The sequence below is a fragment of the Lagopus leucura genome, unplaced genomic scaffold (genome assembly GCF_019238085.1).
Source record: "Lagopus leucura isolate 7727_CA_CO unplaced genomic scaffold, USGS_WTPT01 Super-Scaffold_100012, whole genome shotgun sequence".
Classification (NCBI taxonomy): Eukaryota; Metazoa; Chordata; class Aves; order Galliformes; family Phasianidae; genus Lagopus; species Lagopus leucura.
Genome location: NW_024962267.1, coordinates 6,387,256 through 6,408,533, shown reverse-complemented (window position 1 = coordinate 6,408,533; position 21,278 = coordinate 6,387,256). Strand labels below are relative to the sequence as shown.

At 38.4% G+C, this 21,278-nt stretch overlaps 1 protein-coding gene across 4 annotated transcripts in view; it reads left to right on the top strand.

The window, feature by feature from the left end:
- PDE11A (phosphodiesterase 11A) overlaps positions 1 to 20,970 on the top strand; it is a 113,887-nt gene extending 92,917 nt beyond the window's left edge. For 3 of the 4 annotated variants that reach the window (XM_042875039.1, XM_042875040.1, XM_042875042.1), the window contains exons 16-20: positions 2,465 to 2,542; positions 3,897 to 3,960; positions 6,984 to 7,058; positions 8,936 to 9,019; positions 20,080 to 20,970. In XM_042875039.1, coding sequence (XP_042730973.1) covers positions 2,465 to 2,542; positions 3,897 to 3,960; positions 6,984 to 7,058; positions 8,936 to 9,019; positions 20,080 to 20,241 — 463 coding nt within the window. In that variant the 3' untranslated portion in view covers positions 20,242 to 20,970. The remainder of the gene's footprint in view (positions 1 to 2,464; positions 2,543 to 3,896; positions 3,961 to 6,983; positions 7,059 to 8,935; positions 9,020 to 20,079) is intronic. The other variant, XM_042875041.1, reaches the window with a different exon arrangement.
- The last annotated feature ends 308 nt before the right edge of the window (positions 20,971 to 21,278 follow it).

Genomic DNA, 21,278 nt, shown 5'->3' with positions numbered 1-21,278 from the left:
ATGTGTACTGATAGTTGGTTAGTTCCCACATGAATCTTCCAGAAAACTTCAGAAATTCTAACTGTTCAGCAATGCATCTTTAAACTGTTAACTGTAAAAATACTAACTGGGATGCTGCCATGTTTGCCAATATTGGGTTATTATGTAAAGAGCTGTTTCTGAACAATACTGGCAGTAGAGACATTGATGTTCTTTGTTTTCTGCAAGTGTATTCTCAAAGAAATTGTACTTAAGGTTTTTATGAATAGTTTTACTGTAAATAACTTATAAAATTAGCCCACGTTTGTAGATATGAAGATGCTCAGGAAGACAAATACTTTTAGGCACACAATTTTTGAAGCAGTCTGTTAGGCTTGCTAGGATCTGGAGGTCTGGTATGGCAGTGGAACTTGCTGACAGTTTTAAGTGGGATACAAGGGCCATGGGGATGTTTAAGTACAGATTCTCCTGTCTAACTGCAAATGACAGGAGTGCACAATGGGTTTGTGCTGTCAGGGAGAGGATGAGTAGAAAGGACTTAGAGCACATCTGCCCTGCATGGCACCATGCACTGCCCTGTCTGAGACCATGCAGCTTGTGGAAGAGCCAGAAAGCCTAACCCTGGGAGAATCTGCAGCAGCACCTTGAAAGGGAAACCAGACACAGTGGAGTTGGTTTTTTTTTTGCTGCCTGCCTTAGGCTGAAAAACTACATGGTCAAGTGGTGTTTCTGTTTTTAATGCAGAGAAATAATGTCCAAAGAGGTCATCAGCTGAATTTCAAAATGGAAAATGTACTTAATTTTAGTGGATAATTTTAAATGTTGCTCACAGATAATACAAGAAAAATAACTGAATCTGAATCTGAAAAAGTGAAAATGATGTTTATGGAAATCAACTGAAATGATGTCTTGAGCCATTGGACTGTAAAGCAGCTGTTTTGTTGTACAGCAAATTAGCTTTCCCTTTCAGACTATATACAAGAGTTGATGTTACTCAAAAACATTGCAGAATTTCTTAAATTCTGGCATGCTATGATGCTTAATAGCATTAAAACTCTTCCTGTTGGACATTGTGTCTAAGGAACCAGCAGGAAGCACTGAATTATTTCCTTATACATGGATGCTTTCCTCAGGTTGACTCTCATACTAGAAATCCTCTGTGGTCTTAGACTGAAGCTTCTACATCCATTCCTGAGGATGTCAAAGCAAGACTCTTAACATTTTCTGTTCCTGCTTTTATGAACTTTAAATTTGAATGTGTGAGGTTTTTAGGATCTCATGTTCCTGACCTTTCAGCTTTAAAAATTGTTGACTTTTTGTTTCCAGTAACATATGAATTTCCCAGAATAATCAGTACTTCAAAATGAAATAATTTGTACTCATCAATTCTGTAATCTGAAATTCTTAGTATTTTATTTCAAGAAACATAAGGGATAGGATATCATATTGTCTCTGTATCTGTGTTCTAACTGCCACTGTGAAATCTGTTATGTAAGAGCCCCTGTACAGTTCTGTCCTTTCACTGGGGTCAATGTTCCCAAAAGCGTGCATCCCTTTGAGTATAAAAATTGTAGTCTATGCCATCCAGATTATGCTTTCAGTAATTACTGTGGAAAATTTCAGCCCATCTGAAGTAAGTGTGAAAAATATAAAACTCTGTAAACTTCTTCCAGTTAGGAATCTCCCATGAGACAAGACATTGGACTGTCATCCAAAACATAGGTATTCGGTTTCCAGACTTGATGCTGATATGTTGTGTCACTCTAGGGAAGTTGCTCTGTATTTCTGTACCCTCTGTCATACTGGGGTAGGATCTGCTGCGTACTGTGTGTGTGGTCGTACTGTGTGCAGTAAGAGTCCCTTGAAGGCCAAGTGTGAGTTGTGATAAAATTACAAGTCCAAATGTTGGTACTCAATAGTCAACAAACAAGCAAGCTTTAACATGTCCCTATTCGCAGAGACTGGCAAGATCTTCTGGAAGACAAAGCATGAGGTCCAGCAGGGATACTTAATTTAAAGTCAGTGAGAACTACACATTAAAGATGCCCACAGTCTTTGTGTTCCATCTGTTGGAAATAATGGTAATTACAGGGCTCTGAAAAACCCTCTGGAATCCAAGAGTTAAAAAGCATTTTGCAAGGACAAGTAAAGTGAAGCGTGTGCATAATTCAGGGGTATTTCTATTGTCTGTCTGTCCACTTCTGTAGTCAGACATTTCATGCTTCCATGGTATCATTTATTTCCTTATCTGCAGAGGCTATAAATACGGTATTGCTTTTACTAGGCAGCTCTGACATTGGTAACAGACATTTATAGAACATGTTCGGAAATTAGTATGTTTCGCTTAAATGGACTGTCAGTGTAACGTCTTTAACAGTAATAAATGAGCTGTGATGATATTGTATCATTCAGAGAACCACATTTCTGCTGCAGTGCCACCCAGAAAATGTCTGTTTCCCTTTCTGACAACCATTTTTTGTTGCAGGAGAAGGACGGAATTCTTTGAACTTGTCAGTAAAGGTGGTTATGATTGGAATGCTAAAAACCATCGAGAAATATTTCGGTGAGCACTACCATTTCTTGCTTTCTGGTTATTTCAACATGTAACCATATTTGTTAAAGGAGATTCTTATGTCACGGAGGAAAGACTACAATGAGAAGATAGCTCGCTTTAAAAATGCGATCTGTGATATGAAACACATGATACGATTTCTAAATGTTACTAAACTTTAGCAGAGGTATAAACTTCACCTTCTCCGTTCCTATTTCTGCCTCTGTCATGTATTTTTCCCTTTCTCCCAGCCTCACCATTTACTGCTCAGCCTTTCTTCTCTTTCTCAAAAAACCGCCAGTACTCTGCCTTAGGACCCAAAGATCTTCCTTTTCTGCTTCCTTTTCTCTCCTCCTCTCAGCTGCTTTCTGTCACAGGCTACGTTTCTCTCATTCTTGTTGTCTGTAACTGGGAATTTGCAGATACACAATACTCTTCTAATACTCAAGAATGACCTGAGCATGCACCCTATTTAAATGGTGGGAGTGTATCCCAAACTTGAGACATATATGTGCATATTTGTGTATGTGTGTCTTATTACATCTCAATTTTGTTAAAATACTGTTTCCTTCTGGAAATTATTTTAAACCAAGAAAATTAGCCATCTTCTGTTTTCCATATCATTTCATCCACTCCTAATTTCAGATTCAGGCAATATATTTGATGCTTCATTTTCAGTGCCCTTGTTCTTCATTTAAACTTTCCTAGACTTTTATCTGCATCATGTACTGTACATAAACGCTTTCTACAGCTGAATGGTTTCTTTCTTCTAATGCATATAAAACACGGTTGTAGCTAGGTATTAAACTACAGTGGAACAGTATAGCTCATAGTAAATCTTAAATTATTATTGTAGATGAGCAGTAGAAACTGCTTAAACAGTGTCTGGGTTGCCTCCTGTGATTATAGGTTCTCTTGCAACAGCAGCCACTTACAAATAGGCATATAAATTAATCCAGTTTGCAGGTATTAGTATATAATAATACCCTTGCTTATATCATGTGAAGTACATGCTTTCTGGTATTTATATTTATATGGTATATATATTTATATAAATAGTATCAGGGGTACTGCAAAATTAGTGTTATTCCCTTGCAGTGCCATTACTTTTCTAGTATGCGGTTCACAATACCAAAAATTCATTGTCTGATGACTTGAAATACAATTATGCTTCCCGGGCACAATTGTGATGTGAAAGCCATGCTGATCGCTGGGGTTTCAAACGTGTCATTCTTTTCCGGAGGAAAAGGTAACAGGGCTGACATTTTATACGTATATATATTATTTATTTATGCATCCAGAGCAGAGTTGTTCAGAAATCCAACAAAGGTTGATTCAGCTTGTATTGTTCATTTCTGTTTTTCAGATCAATGCTAATGACAGCCTGTGACCTTGGAGCTGTGACCAAACCGTGGGAGATTTCAAGACAGGCAAGCCATGATTAATAGCAGGGCTGGGAGGAGGCGGGACTGGCGGGACAATATTCCCAGGGCCCTGGCTTACAAGGGACCGAAACTGGAATCAATTTACAGCAGTATTAATGCTATAAAAAATAGCAGGGGGTTCTGTAAGAAATACTTTATTGCTTAATCTTTCCATGTATGCATGCTGGTGAGCAGCACGTTGGTACCTGAGGAGATCTGGTTTTACAACCTCTCCTCTTATTAACCTTTTAAATCCATATCAATAAAAGGATGGATTAAACAACAACAATGAAAACCACGAGCTACATGTAGCTGCACTTCCTTGGTTTGTCCTAAGGCTTTCCTTGGCCATGGCAGCATCTTCTTTAAATCAGGAGATGATCTGCAAACTTTGATTAACATCAGATTTTTCTGTTTAAGAGAATATATTTATTTTTATCAACTTTGGGGGGAAAAAAAAAAAGTGTAGCATGGTGATGTTTTTAGCATTCTGTACTTAGAGACAAAGAAAGATTCAGGCTTTTGCTGCTGAGTAGGCCCAGTAGAAATATATACATAAAACTCAGGTCCAAATGCTGACTACAGCTAATAATTATAACACACGTAAGCAAGTGTCTGGCTTACTAAACAAATGCTTGTTCTAATGGCCTTGTCCTTTACCATACAATTTTCCCTCTTCTAGACATCTTCTCATAATTTGCACCTTTCATTAATATTTCTTCTTTCCCATTCTAGTAATTCTCCATCCCTCGTTGAAGTCCAGAACAAGTTAGTAGCAGGTTGGGTAGTGAGATAGGGTTTTGGAGGAATATGCAACATAATGAAGCAGATAGGAAATATATCAGCACAACCGGGTGTAGGTGAGCAGCTGCAGTGAATTTGACAGGCTTAATGTGAAAGTGACAGCTAAAAAGATGAGCTGAAGATGAGAAGCTGGACAAGCGAGCTAGCTATCAAGGTAGGAGCAGCCAGATTTCTTGGATAGGGACACAGAATGTAACGGGAGATGAAAGGGAAGGGACTTGTGCTCCTCTACAGCAGTACCAAAATAACATGCACACATTAACCCAGTAAAGAAGCGTTAATGAAGTGAGGGCTTCAGCTCAGTTTGCAGTTTTGTCTAATGAGTCTTTCTTTTTTGCTTTTATAAGCAGACTAGAACAATAGTCCTTTTAAGACTATTACCTCTTCTTGTCCAGAATGTGACCACCACAAGAAATCGGGGAATTTGCTCTTATTCTGCAGTAGGAAAATAAGTCACAAGCCCTTAAAGTGCCACTTAGCCACTGCTGCAATTTGTGCAAATTCTCCTCACTTTTCCTCTTTACCTCTGTGAGGTTCTCAATTTTCCTTGACAGCCAAAATATCAGGGAGGGTCTGTTTCCCATGCTGTGAATCTTTGTGTTATGGTGTTCAACGTTCTGGCAATGTGTTCTTTATTTCTATCATTTTTGAGGTTTGCACTTGAAAATTCCCCTGGAGCCTGGTGTACAGGTTTACTTAGTATTGAAAAACCCTGAGTGAAATACTAGCTGGTTGAGCAGAGAAACTAATCAGTGCACAGAAAAAAAGTAGAAGCAATAGTTGGACCTCAAGTGTACGTAAAGGAAAAAAATATGAAAAGCAAGGGAGAAAGAAACTGAAGTATATGCATAAACAAATAAAGATGAAATGTATGAAGAAAAATATTAGGAAGAGAGGACAGATAGAAGAGGGAAAGGGACACAAGGAGAAATGTGATCAGAATAGCAGTGAGACAGGGAAGAGACTACATCTTGATTATTTTTATGCAGTGCACTTGGCAAACACTTAATTGCTGTTAAGTTGTTAAATTATTCCTCTGTCTGGAGCATTGATCCAAAATTTTATTAGTGTACTGGGATTACATACGTTATAAAGTTCCAAACTGCGTGATAGCCTGGTTCAAGATTTAAGAGTTCTTTATAACACCACTTCACCTGTTTGCAATTTATTTTGGTACTTCCTATTTCAAGTTTAGCAAGCTCAGGATTTGTGTATGTTAGATACTGTGCAATTGCTAGATCAAGAAATGTTGAGACTTATAAAGTGCAGGTTCTCTTGGTTCACCTTGTTATGCTGTGGTGTTATGAAATCATGTCTTACCTCAAAATCACTTGAAAACTATAAGCAGGCATGACAGGAATTTTAGGAACTGAATTCTGATTTCAGTAAGTTTCCTTTTTTTTCTTCAGCATCTCATGTGTCACCTGTGCTGACTTTCTAATCCTTGCGTTCAGAAAGGGCTGTTATATCAAAATTGTTCAGTGTTTGGTTTCTTAAAATTCCTATTAATTTTGTTATTAAATTTCATGTACTTCTGAGATTCTATGCTGAATATTCTATTCTAGGCTGAGTAGAATAACAATCTTCGTTCACAAAAATCAGAAAGGCACATTCCAACTTCAACCTGCCATGTGTTGCTTTGGATTCAATATGATAATCGTAGTCTGAGCTCATATATACTGTAGTGATGACAGTTGTGGGGGGGGAAAAAAAAAGAATAAGTCTAGTGGGGAAAAAAACTTAATGATTTTATATTAAATTACGACAACAGAGGTTACTGGTTAATTAGGTTTGTTTGACAAGTGAAGTTCTTTATACAGGGCAACAGCCTGTAAATACCCCAAGAGCTCTTACACATTTTACAAAGCACTTTTACAGACATAATTACGTGTGCCAAGAAGAAGCTATATTTTCTATTCTGTTCTCAATACTTGACTAAGTTGCACACAACTACAGAGTGCTGCCTCCACACTGCAATGTCTTTCCCCAGTTGACTCCCTTTTCAAAAGTGATAAACATGACTCTTTCTGGTTTTGGCTATTTATATCCACTTCTGTGCCCCACTCCGAAAAGTATACAAACATGTGCCTGACATCAGTCATGCAACTAGGGCTATTAACTTCTTTACAGCAAAGCACAGGCTGAAGTCATGGTCTAAGCAGAAACTTAGTACCCTAAAAGTTATGTTACGAGTCCTCTAAAGTTTATTGTGATTTGTATTTTAGGCAGCTGAGCTGGTAACCAGTGAGTTTTTTGAACAAGGAGATAGAGAAAGATCTGAACTGAAACTCATTCCTTCAGTAAGTATTTATCACTTCTGAAATATTTATTTAAATAGGATAAGAAAATAAAATTGGATTCTTGGAAAAAACAACGACGACTGCATTTTGGTATGGAAATAAATATCTTTGTATAAAACAAAAGCTCTCTCCAATAAGGAGGTGCACTGAAAGCCACACATAAAAAGCAGTATAGGCAACAGAGTCACTTTTCCTTTGAACCCATCTCCATTTTCTTTACCTGCTCACAGGTTTATTCTGTCATTCAATTTTTTAGGCAACAGGTATTATTTTTAATAGATGAATTCAAATAAAATGACGATATGCTTATGGAAATTAAGCTGCTGCTGTCTGCTATGTGTTATTTGATATATCAAATACGGAAAAGCATTTCTGTAGCTATGTAACCAAATACAACACGGATTGAAAGGTTACATTAACTGGAATATAGGCAGATGGGTATAAATGTCAAACAAGAATGAAGAAGAAAAAAAAGATCGTTGAAATGTTCAGTGAGTGAAGAGAGAGCGTTATTCAGGTTAAATACTTCAAACCATTTACAAGCCATTATCTGAAGGAAATGAAAACTGAAGGAAACAAGGAAGTCTTGAAAAGAATCTAACTTATAAGCCAGGTGCTGTTGCTTCTAAAAATACTCATTCTGGTGGCTCAGATTTGTTCTCTGTTTGATAACTGGCACATGAGCATACTACCTGTGGTGATGTAATGAAATAAAGGTTAAAAAGCTTGCAGAAAATGTTCAGATGGAGAAGTGTTAGTCAGCAAGATAATGTGATCTTCTCTTGTATCTCAAGGGTCTTTTTATTGCATTACCCTTGGAAAGATCTGAAAAGGGCAGTATTATTCCAAATGATTTTAACAGGAAATAGAGTTTTCAAAGATCACACACAAGATTCTCAATTAAGACTAAATCCTCAAATCTTAGCTCCATGTCTTATTTAGATATTCTGTGTGATAACTGTATGTCAGAAAGAGCAGGACACAACTAGAAGAAGTCAGCCAAGTACTTCATATGTATAGCCTAGAGATGGTGTGAAGGGAAAGAAGGAAACTAAGTTTTCTGAAGAGACATCAAGCTGGGGGCAGATGAGCCTAGAATAAGAACAGACTTTCTAATGAAACACCAGAAAGATTTAAAATTTGGAATTTTCAGAGAATAAAAGAAGAAATTCAATGAATGGTATGGATGAGCCACTAGAAGGAGGATTAAGATTCTGTAGAAGGAAAAGCTGCTGGACTAAGTGATCTCCTACAGGGTACAGAGGAAACTCACATTCAAACCCTTGAGAATTCATTTTCTTCCATCTCTTTTCATAGAGCAGTACAACCAATAATTGTGCCTCTTAAACATCAGCTTAGGTCTCTCTAACTTACTCTCTATGGAGTGTAGAAGGTCACTGAATTAGGATGTTTCCAGAAGAATAAATTAATAACTATTCCCCAGACTGGTCTGTTGACTCCCCGTGCTTTGGCTTCATGGCCATGGCTGGTTTTCCAAAAAGAGTCTGTAGCTGGGAGGGAGGGAGCCAGCCCAGACCTCATGTGAGAAAAGAAAAAAAATCTGCTCAAAGGTATCTACTTTACATCTCTACAGGAGGTTTCTTTCCATCTCAACCCCAACCGCAGAACATTTATTTTACATTATAGACTTATAAAAGTCAAATACATTCACCCTAGAAATTTAGAAACAGAAATCAAAATAAACAGTTTGTTTTTCATGCCAGACAAAGCAATAAGAAAGATTGCAAAGACTGACTATGGTTTACAAAATGTTTTGGTTGTAACAATTTGATCATGGCTCTGAAGCACTGGATGATATGCCTGTAAAATACTCTGGTGTAATAAACCATGACAGTTTTGTTCCCTTCTCGATTCAGGCCATTTTTGATCGGAACAGGAAAGATGAACTACCCAGGTTGCAGCTCGAGTGGATTGATAGCATCTGCATGCCATTGTATGAGGTAATTTTTACTTACTGCTCCTGTAGAGCCCAGAGAAGATTGTTCTTGCCTCTCTAAGGAAAAAAGTTTGCTTATTGTGCAGCCTTGAAGGCCCCAGGAATGCTTTATCTCTCTTTGCGTTTAACAAGAGACTGAACTCTATGCAGAAATCTTCAGTTTCCCTGAAGACAGTTTTATCTGTAAATATAATTTCTCTCTGAGTTATGAAAGCTGTTAAGGTAACTGTTCATTTTGTTTGAGACAAACTGATTCTTGTTGTGGCAAGGTGTGTAGCACTCAGCAGGGTGGTGCTGATGGGATGGACTCACCATGTGCTTCTGTCAGCCCTGTGCCTGGGAACACATCCAAATACAGGTGATGCAGGCGATACTCAGGGCTGAGCCTTTGCACTCCCTTCTGGTTCCTTTTCAAATTGTTGAAGGACTCCCTAGGCCAAGCCTTCAAGGTCAATGACAAGTGATTTGTAGTTTAACCTACGTGCTGTTTAACTGGGAGCTTAATCTTTCAAATGTTTCTATACAGGTTGCTTGGATGTTTGGTATATGGTATAAATGCTCAAGTACTACTTGGTTGGGCTCTGAATAATGTTTCTCTCATCGGATTAAACTAGCTTTGGAATTTAACTTGTGTGTAACATGAACTTCACCATTTCAACTTATTCTCTCTTATCTGCACAGAAAGCAGAGCTACACAGGCAGAATGATAAATGGAAAATGACACTATAGAAACTTAACCATCAATAACTGTGTCAGCCAGAATTTTCCTACATGCTGAAACCACAGAGACCACCTTCCATTTTATTAAGAAAGATGATGCGCTTCCTACCCACTCCACCTCATGGCATTTGAGATTGCCACTAAAGAAGGGGCTGGCCAGTAGCAAAGGCAACCCCAGTTGTGTGACAGCAAGAATGTGAGGTGGGCTAATGCTTTGACAGGAAATCCTGTTTCTTTCTCATGTCAGTCTTTATCAGGATAAAATAATCTGTAAATCCATAGGTTTCAGCCAATTAAGAGAAGGCAAGCACAGGAGACCCATAGAAAGTTACATTTTTTTAAATACTAACCTTGTCTTTGACACCAACGGGTAGGGAGAACTGACACTGGAGAAAAACTCTTTAAAAACAATGTTCCCTTCAATATAATAGTTCATATTACACTAGAATGCATATTATATCAGAATTCATAATTCATGATCTGAAAAAGTACAATAAAGGAGGAAAAACTGATCATCAGACCATCCTCTGCATGAGAAGACTAGATCTGAGCGCTAATGCTCTGGTTAGTTAGCTCCATCTTAGCAGGAGATCTCTGGAGAATATATTCACAACTGATTTCCCTGTTTTCTGCTGTCTTTGTATCATGCTGTGCAGCTATTAGCCTGCTGCTCAACAACTTAAAAAGGAGACACCATCAAACCTGGAAGTCATTGCAGCACCAGCCTTAGGGGTAAACAGAAAACTTGATGTCACAGTATCACACTGCAGGAGATTCTCTCTTGAACATGTAGTCATATTTTAATTTTCACAGCCAGCTTAATCAAACCTCAATACACATCACATCAGCAGTGTAGTCAGGCATTCTAAATCTTCTGGTTAGGGCTGCCTGAGCACACTCTAACTATGACAAAGTCCTAGATTCTAATTTATTTTTTCCTTTCTAAATATGTTCTTTAAAATCCTAGCCTCTATAATCTGTTGTTGGGACTGCATGTGGGGACAGAATGGGTTACATCATTACAAGTGCAACATAAAGAGGCAGAGTGGCAGCTGACAAATTAGTAAAATCTTAGCAGTACTTATGTAGCTCACTAGCACAAAGCTTTTATAAGCAAAACATTTGACACTTGTTTTGATACCAAAATTACAACATTAAGCCATAAAGAACAAACTCAAGGCTTTTGCATATAATTACTTCATGCAAGTGATGAAGTCCTGGATCTATCTGGACACATCCTGGTGTCCAGAGGCCTAAAGAGAGCTCTGCAGGGAAACGCATGCATCCATACCGACACAGCTGCTGAGGCAGGACTAATGCTGTGCTCCATTTTACTTGACACTCAGACAGCAAAAGTGGTCTCTACTGTCTGCAAATGCTGGGAACTCCCACTGAAGTCAGATTGGAGTTTTTTGCTTTGACAAGATCAGCGGAGGCCCCTGAAGTAGTCCTAAGAGTAAACTATTCTTGGCAGCTCTGGATTTTTGAAGCGTGCAATATAGAAGGAACTTCATTACCAGACTTAAATGGGCACTCTGGTGGCATTGGCTGTGCTGCAACAAACTGCACCTTGTCCACAGTCCAGGCTTATGAGTTTAGTCATATACCAGAGTGCCCACAGAGAACATTTGATAATTACAACCTTTAGTATATTTTACAGAGCTTTATAGAGAGTTGTGGCCTCCCCCTGCCTTACGCTTTTCTCCTCCTTTCTTGAAAGATTCTTTGGGACTTTATCAGTCTTCTGGGGAGATTTGGCACTATCAGCCTCCTCTGTATGCATCTACCCACTTTTCTGCCTTTCCTCAGAACAGCTCTCAACTTTGAGGTGCAGTTTTTCTCCCAAGAGAAGGATGATTAAGCCTCCTTCAACAGGGAGATGGGTGTCACAGCAGTGCATACACACATAAGGAGATTTATACCTTTGCTTACCTGGCTGGAACTATTCTGATTTTTGGGTATTTTTTTTGTAAGAAGTTTTAAAAGCAACTAGCAATTCCTCAAGATCTGTGAACCTTCTGCTAGCCATCATGAAAAGGTCTACAAAATATGCTTTATAAGTTAATGTGGAGCTTGAAGCTGAATATATGTAGATACATAATAACTGGGATATTTAAAAAAATTATATACAGATTTCCCATATCAGAGCGTCTAAATCAAAACCTTCTTGCGTTTGCTCTGTAAGCATGACTCTGCTCTTGGCACAAGGTAAGCTGTGGCTCTGCTCCCTCACTGCCCCACAAATGCTGCTTGACTTGGGAATTAGGCCACCTCCAGTATCAAAGTGCCACAGTAATAAAATCTGTTTCCTCCATACTGTGTATCAAAGGACTGTGAAGATAAAAACTTCCCAATTTTTTGTTCATTGCTTTTTATTACACTTGGGACATTATAATTTTATTGAATTTACTTTTTTGCTACCACAGTGATCAGAGTATTTTTATATGACAGTAAAGTTTTTGCCTTGAATAGCAGAACTGCCACACATTTACTCTGAAGTTCTGATTTTAGGGGCTTTAGTTACGCTTTACTGCATCGCATTTGCTCTTCATTCAAAAATGTTAGCAAAGAAAGCACTGTCAGTAGACAGATGAGAAACAAGCATATTAGAATAATCATTTGTAAGGAACAATACATTTCTATGATCTGTAGAGCATTTCAAAATGCACTAATGTAGCTTCAATATGAAGTAATCATCCCCTTTTTTTCCACAGAACACGGTATAAAGGGGAATCACATGCAACTCAAGCAGAAAATCTAAGATATCCCACTGAAAATAAAACACTATGGCTACACTGACAGCTGCATTCACTGTATTGAGAAAGCACTCTGTACCTATTTGGACATAAACGTTCTTGTAACATGTACAGCATTTCAATCATTAAGGCAAATTACTTCTCTGAACCTACTAAGATACTAAGAGTTTCAACACCAACAGATTCCTGCCCTCAACTCTATGGCTTGCGCACACCTAATGCAGGACCAGTTGCAGATTTTTTTTTTTTAAACTCAGATTAGATTTCTCTGTGGGGAACAGATGGAGCAGGATAGTGAAGATCTTACTCTTTTTAATCATTATTTTTCCTCACAAACAACATCAAAGCATTAGTGATTCACTTCAAAGAAAAGACACTAAGAGCAGCCCGGCTCTGTTCACAGCATTGTTAGGCAGAGACAGTAATGCTATGAATAGCAGGGCCAAAGGCCATGCACTCTGCTTCTAGGCAGATAAATACATAGTCAGGTAGTCAGTGACGATGACAGCAGCTATTTAAATTTAAGGGAGATGTCTTTGTGGAAGATAAAGAAGCTCATGGCTTATACAACTTATGCGTGCCTGAGGTTGCCCTGCTCACCTCTACCTCCCTGCTCAGTTGAGCTGCGCCATTTCAGTGCTATTTTTAGTGCTATTCAAGATTTTCTTGGGTAAGGAGAGCTTTTAACACATAATAGCATATACAAAATTGAATTTGTGTTACTTCATTCTAGATTCTGGGGAAAAATCAGGAAAGAGCAGAAATATTTATTTATTTTAGCAAGTACTTTAAATGTAGTAGACTTTATGTGGAAGGACAAAGCCTACCCTTATCACACTGACGCACTCGGCAAGAAGTCTAATTGCTTTGTCTACAACTTTACAACGGCACACACAGTGGATATGCCTATCTTCCTACAGTCTGGCCTTATAATTAAATCCATCTTTTGGGTAATTGCCCAATGGTGATGTAACTGCAAGAAACATTTATTCTACTCATTAGCAGACATTAAAGGCACAGGGTAGTATCAGTAGAGCTTCTGCAAAAAATAAATAAATAAATAAAAAAGTACAGAAGTCTCCAATGTCCATGCTTTAATTTCTCCAGTTCAAAAAATTGACTTTGACACCTGAATTAGGACTGCATGTGCATACATTGATTTTTTTTTTTCCCCAAAAGTTTATACTCTACTTACAACTAGTAGGCAAGAGATTAATATTTCAATATTCCTTTGCAGAAGAGAAGGAAAGATATGCTTTAGGAATCACTCTTATACTGCCATGTCCTGATACAGCCCTTCCTCATTTACTAAGACTGTATTTTTCCCTCAGACTCTCAATGAAAATTTTACATAAGGAAATATCATAAGAAATTCAAGGTTTGGACCATTCCTCTAGAAGTCCAGGATGGGTTGTATGGTATGACTTAGACCTTACTCAGGCAAGAGTCTCTGGATGTAGCCAAAGCTGTGTTTCAGTTCCAATGTCCTCTCTGCATAGTCACAACTAAGACATTTAAAAAAAAAAAAAAAAAAAAAAAATTATATATCTGTGTGTATATATATTTATATAAATATATATATATACACACACACACAGATATGTAATTTTATATATATAAATAATATATATAATATATTGTATATATATTATATATATATATATAATATATATATATATATATATAAAACAGGGAAGATCTTATCTGTATGAACATTTTGGTAATGGCTTGCTGTACCTGGCACTCACCTCAAACTGAAGTTGTTGGCACAAAATTCAGAGTGCCATTGTTCTATTTGTTTGCATTTAGTCGTGAAGAAAGGGTAGCCCTGGTAGGAAGCTGTTCACTAGGAGCAATAGACAGGCATTCACCAAAACGCGTACCCTAGTTACTGAGAACTATTGTAACAACAACAACAGAAAGAGTGGGTTTAGGAAGTTAGGTCTAAGCTGCTGAGAGAAGCGTGTTAACAGAAAGAAATTTGATGAATTTGTGCATGAAAATGCACACTTCCAGCCGGGCTAACATCTGATGCTTGACTTGGACACAGAGTGAGAATAATGCATCTTTGCTTCCTGGGACTCCCTGGCTGACAAGAATTTGTAAAGTAGGTAGGCTTAGGATGCAGACTGTTGATACGGTATGGACTGAGGCTGCACAGACAATGGCAGATTAAATTAGCCTCTCTCTGTTGCAATCCAGGGGGTAAGGTTTTCCAAGAAAGAGCAGGTGCAGCATATTCTGCTGTGTTTGTGAGAAATCTGCTTCAGAGGAAATTTAATCAGGCAAATTGTGCCAAACGCCAGTGCTGGCAGGAGCTGGTAGCTAAGGATTGTTTCAGGGATAAGGGTTTGTCCCAGGGAAAAAAGACTTTCTTACTCTCTGTAGTCCGGAAATAGCAGCTTGGCTGGGTTCAGCACATTTGTTGCCCTACTGCTTGTTTGCTAATAATGAACCTAAGTGAGGCCACCTGAAATGAAGGCACTTGGACTTTTCAGAAAACTCAGGTACTCTGACTATAAAACAACTTCCAGTAATTAATTGCTGTTGGCAACTTCAGGAATTTACAATTTTTCCCAAATTGCTTGGAAGAAGAAAGAGAGGAAACATGTTTCTCTTCAGAAAAGAGCACCTCAAATTACTTCTAAGTCGTCTGATACCAAAATACCTCAACTGAAAGAGCAAATCATCAACTGAGCATTTGAGAGATACAGAAGAATGAATATTTGCTGCCGGCTTCAGTGAAACTAGGCTTCATGAAAGGCTTTCACCACGATCTGTGAGAAAATTGAGTAATTCATAACACTGCAGTTTGTGTTGCTGTTTTACTTAGGATTATCTGCCCAATGTTTTGCGAAGGACAGGCAGTCACGTATGGAAATGCACATACAGATTTGAGGAAGTAAACCAAAATGTTGGCAGATAAGGTAGAAGAGACAGCAGATAGAGGGAACTCAAATTGTACAGCAAATCTGAAAGAAGATAAATGGATAATTTAACAGCCATTCAGTTTTCAAGAAAGATGAAGCACAAACTACATTGCATCAGAAAAGGACTAGAAATGATGATGGATGAGACACTTCAAGTAAGTGTTTAACACAACAGAATCACAGTTGCCTGCAGAATTCCCAGCTGAGGGCAAATTCAAAGAACTAAATGAGGATATGAGATTGATACGGTTTGAAAAGTTTTTCAAAATCCATTTGATAGTAAGGCAGAAGACACTGATTGGCTGCTTGGTTAAAATGTTGAAAGGAAAAGGGGTAGAAACATTTTGTATTTTGCATGCATCAGATGCAGAACCAAAACCATAAAGAGCAGAGCCAAACAAGTTATTTATGGAACTGTAACTCTTCTGAGTAAAACCTCAAATTATTATGAACACGTGAATCATTTGCAACTATAGCAACACATCTGTCAAGCTACTTCAGTAGGTACCCAGTCCCTCAATATTACTCTCCCCTTTGACAGCAAAGTATTGATAGTAGTCAGAGTACAGTTTGCTACCTGAAGACCTCTGTATCTATTTCCCTCCCTGAAGTATGCTGTACATCACACCACTGGACAATCAATTAAACCTCCTCTCAAATACAGTACTGTCATCTATTTCATCTGGAACCCAATGAAAACGTATGACACTGAATCAGTGGGGCAAATAATTAAGTCACACACACAACATCAAAAGGTTCACAGAACTTAATCTCTGATGCTTCTTTATATTGTATCTTCTACGTGCTGCCTACAGAAGGTAGAATTTTATCTGTCTTCTTTGGTTTCAGTACACAGGCTTGTGTGCAGAAATGCTTTTGGTTTTTCAAAACATCTTCCATCAAGTATATCATAAGGATCAAATCTTTGGATGACTGCAGTGCAGGTTCCCTTTTATCTGAACTGTTCTGAAGTTCAAGGATTTTCAGATAGATGGCTCACCTTTGGCCTACATATTCTTACATGAAAGCCACTTCAGCAAAACTCAGGAGTCCAATTCAGCTTTGCTGTAACTGGTCACTACTCTCTTGACTTCAGCAATGCTTCATGTGCTTATACACGAGGTCTGAATTTATCCCTGTGGCTCCTCGGTCACTAGTCCTCCCTTCCAACTCAGAAACTGCCTACATAATAAAAGTGATTCATTAGAAACCACTGGGTTCCAAAGCAGAGTGAACGCTGCGACCTATAACTTTTTGATATGTGCTCAGTCATAAAACTGAATTTATATGGTCTTATTCCATAAACTCACTTAACAAATATTAGACCCACAGCCATACTTCCACGAGTCATAATCTTGTCAAAGCGCGCAAGTTAAACAACTGGTCAATATTTGGGCGAGAACCTAAATAAATAAATAAAACAATACTCTGGAGGTACTGCAGTGTTTGTAAGCTGGGGCATGCTATGTTCCCCCTTAAAATGATGCCATATGACTCAAAGAGCACAACAGTGTTGTATTTGTGTAAGCAATAGTTAGCTTTCAGCCACATCTATGCTGCATCCTGGCTAGTTCAAACAATGTGTTTTCCAGAGATGAAGCAGATACTGATGCAGTCCTCTGTCCCCACCACCCTGGAGCCAGATGATCTACAAGCAGTACATAGTCACAGAAGTTGCCTATATCATTGAGGGTGGAAGAAAAAGTCAGTGCTATACAATAACTTTCTGAGAAACAGCTTAGTTACATACCTGAGGTAATGCATGCCTACAGAAGAGGACTGCAAATCTATTTAGCCTTTCCTAGTGCTGGAATGGGAGCCACTGGTGGGACTGCTGTCCCAGCATGCTTTATCAACCTGTGATAATGAGCAGCTATTACAGGAAAGGGGATGAAATGGGAAAGTTTCCAATCCCACACCAATCTCTGTGTAGCAAGGCAGCTGCACTGCACAGGAAGGAATGCCTGCAGGCAGGGGACAGGGACTCTGGATTTGTCCCACAGCCCACCTGCTGCACCACAGAGAATTGAGGAAAAGGGCCATTTCCAAAGCTTCAGCATTATTTGGAAGTATCCTATGTCAGACAGCCGTTGAAGACCAAACCTCTTCATATTGAAGTAAAGAATAAATTGGGCCTAAGAAGCTGAGTAGCAAATTAGACAGATCACTAGCAAAGCAGTTTGTACAAGGCATGCATCAAAAATAGAGGCATGGAAGAGCAGTACATCAAGAGGCTTTTGTGCAATAAAATCGAAAGTAAAAAGTGCAGCCAGGAGGCAGAAAACCCTGACTAGGTTACAGCCAAATAAACCTAAATAGCTTTAGGAATAAATTGGTGATTTAATCCAGATCAGGAGCAGGTGCTCTGAATGTAATTCAGTAAATGGTCAAGAACCTGCCAGAAGGGAGAGAAATGTGTTGCTTTTGAGATAATTTCCCAAAAGCTTCATAAAAGAAAATTGATTACTGGTGTTTAATAATTAAAACAGAGCCAGAAATATAGCAATCAAATGAGTTTTTAATTACATCTCAAGCAGAAGTAAAATCCAATTTGTGTACTTTGTACCAGAAAAGTCCTACTGAAATGCTTTGGTAACTGGAAGAAAAATAAAAGCTAATTTCCATAGGAATTATAGTAGTTGGTTTAATTAAAAGACCAGATCAGAATGAAAGAGTCTTGAAGTGAAAGGATACTAAATCCAGAAGCAGCGGTTTGAACATCAAATCAATGTCTGAATAAAGATATTTCATGGAGTAAGTGCAAAATCTGCACTTTTGAGTAGCCCTGATCTAAATTAGTGTAGAACAAAATAAAGTTTTTTAAAATTACACTATATATTTTTGTCAGCATTCCATAGAATTAATTGCTTGTACTGTGGTAAAACTGAATATCAAAGACATGGTTTATTCCTTCTAAAATATTCCTCTTGACTTATTTTCATCACAGTTAATGTTATTAGTTAACCATTCTGGTTATTTATCTGGTTATGCATATCTAACAAACAATTTATTTTCGGACTTTACAGCTCATAAGATTCAGTGATTATGGGGTGCAGCTGCTTAGAATCACAGAATCATCAAGGTTGGAAAACACCTCCAAGATCATCTAGTCCATCCATCCACCAATCAGCAGTATTTCCACCACTAAACCATGTCCTTTAGTACAACATCTAAACATTTCCTGAGCATCTCCAGGGAAGGCAACTCAATCACCTGCCAGGGCAGCCTGTTCCAATACCTCACCACTCTTTCAGAGAAGACATTTTTCCTAATATCCAGCCTGAACCTCCCGTGGCACAACTTGAGGCTATTCCCTTTCATCTTATCACTAGTTATGCTGGAGGAGAGAACAACTCACAGCTCTCCACAATCTTCTTTCAGGTAGCTGTAGAGAGATATACTGCTTCTGGTCTCCTAGGGCTTTGGGTGTCTATGGCTGCAGGCAGTGCATAGCCAGTTGGCTTCAGCATCTCAGGCACCCACAGTCCTCCTGGCACCCTTGGTTGTGGGGCGAGATGCAGACATGCACATCGAAGGCTTGTCGTCTCCTACCAGCAAGCTTAGGAGATGGATGCTAGCTTTGCACACACACGGAAAGGATCTGCTAAGTTGCCATCAAAATGAGAATGCCTGCAGTGTTGGCAGAGGCAGTGCAGGCATCAAGGACAACAGCAGTGAGATCCTTAGAGAGGTCTAGCATGCATTACTCCCCTCCATTTTTGATTCAATTAAACCAGGTTTGGGGAATACATAACAGTCTGGAATATGGTGCTCAAAAGAGGGAACCGTGAGGTCTGGTGATAGGAGTGTTACTCACGCACAGCCATCCCAAAAATAGCATGAATGCCACCAGAGAGCAGTACTGTCCGTGGCAGAGACCACTGTCAGCTTTGCCTCTTACTCCAGGCCCAAGGTTGCGTAGGTCCTCACCACACTCTCAGCAAATAATTTTAATTAAATTTGCTTTAACTTCCACACAAATCAGCTACTTACTCACGGCATGATTTTATAGAAGTGCTGAGCATTCATATTTCCTACTGAAGTCAACTGAAATTGCACTTTTTCAGCACATCTTAAGATCAGACCATTAACCCTTAATTATAATATAATAGCTCAATTAAAAATTTACCAAGACTTACTTCAATAGCTAGCCAAACTACACAGTTTGCAAGCTAGCAATAAAACATTCAGTTCTTAGTGGTGTGTGGGCTCTGGGGGCCATTTAAACTAGCTGTTGTTAAACCTGCTATTTAAAGCAGAGAAAAAAAAAACCAACAACAAAACTCCTTGCCTTCTCACTAGTTCATAGGCAGCAAGCAGGAAGCCCCAGACACTGGGGATGCTTCAGAAGGACCATCTTCAAGGCCTACAAGAAAGCCAAAGTAGTTGAACAGCAGTTTTGCCACTTTATGTGGTTTTTGTTTGTTTGTTTGTTTGTGTGACATTTTTGGTGGATTACTTAAAGCCTCAGGTCAAATGAGTATAAGATAAAGAAATCCCAAACGAAATGAAAAACCTTTACCTACAAAGAATTTACAACTGGAGGTGAGAAGGGTGAGGGCACAGTGCAGATCAGGTTCTTTTTATCACGTAACTCCCTGGACCATCCACCAGCAGACTGGAAATACTAACTTTTTTTCCTCTCTATTTTTATCCAGTGTCTTGTGAAGCTGAATGTGAAACTGAAGCCTATGCTGGACTCTGTGGCAGTAAATAGAGGTAAATGGGAGGAGTTGCACCAACAAAGACTTCCTTCTCAGGCAGCATCCTCATCCTCCTTTTCCTCTACCTTTACCATGTCTCTCAAAGACATAAATTAAGCCTGCAAATGTCAGTGTCTATTTATGATAAAAGCCGTCTGAAAGGATTTCAAAAGCTTTGGCACACCATTTTTTTTATTTATTTTTTTTTTTTTTAAAGAAACATTTTCACAGATATGCTTAATTGATCGGATGGTATCTTGATGGCAGCCTGGTTTGCTATTACTTCCCTTCTGAAGGGAAGGCCTGCAGCAAGATTACACTGGTTTCCAAAGCGACAAGAACGACTTAGCACAAGAAACATTCATTCAGCTCTGCTACATTTCAGCTGCTACCATAAAAATCTGTAAAACTGACAACAGACTGAAATATAAGAACTCACAACTTAATAAAATTAATAATACAGAGCAGAACTGCAATATGAGGTGGTCAATTCATATGCAAGGAGCTGCAGGAAAACACAATAGTATGTAATTGCATTGTTGTTTTGCATCTCTTCAGTACAGTTATGAATCCATTATGCCTGCTTTTGTGATGTTCCTCTCTTCCTTCCTCTTTTATGCCTAGATGTTCTGAGAAGCCTGCTTTGTATTCTAAAGAAGTATTTTTTTACAACAACGCTTCTTAGTGATTGATCAGGGCCTTTAGAATTGCCTACCTTTGCTACATTTAAAAACAAACTTTATTATCTTTCAAAATACCAATCTGTCCCTGCTTCCCTGAGAAATTCATATTAACAATGCAGTAAATTTCTCAGCAAGGGGAAGCTTGCATTAAAACAAAATACTGCATGCTAATTTTAGAGGTTGTTTTTTTTTTTTTAAATACACCTTCAGCATTTTTTTTTTTTTTTTTTTTTTTTTTTTAAATTTACAGTGTACCCTAAGGGAAAAAGTAATGGGCTTCAATGAATATAGAATAAAAAGGAAATCTGCTGCCTTATGCTTCAGGTTTATATTAAATTGAAAACTGGACCATGGATGAACCTCTCTAGTATAATTTGCAGTGGAAATGAATATTTTAAAATGGTAAAGTCAAAGAATATTATCATACTGAACTGACTACCTCTTACTTTTCTTGCAGTACTCTCAGTACAC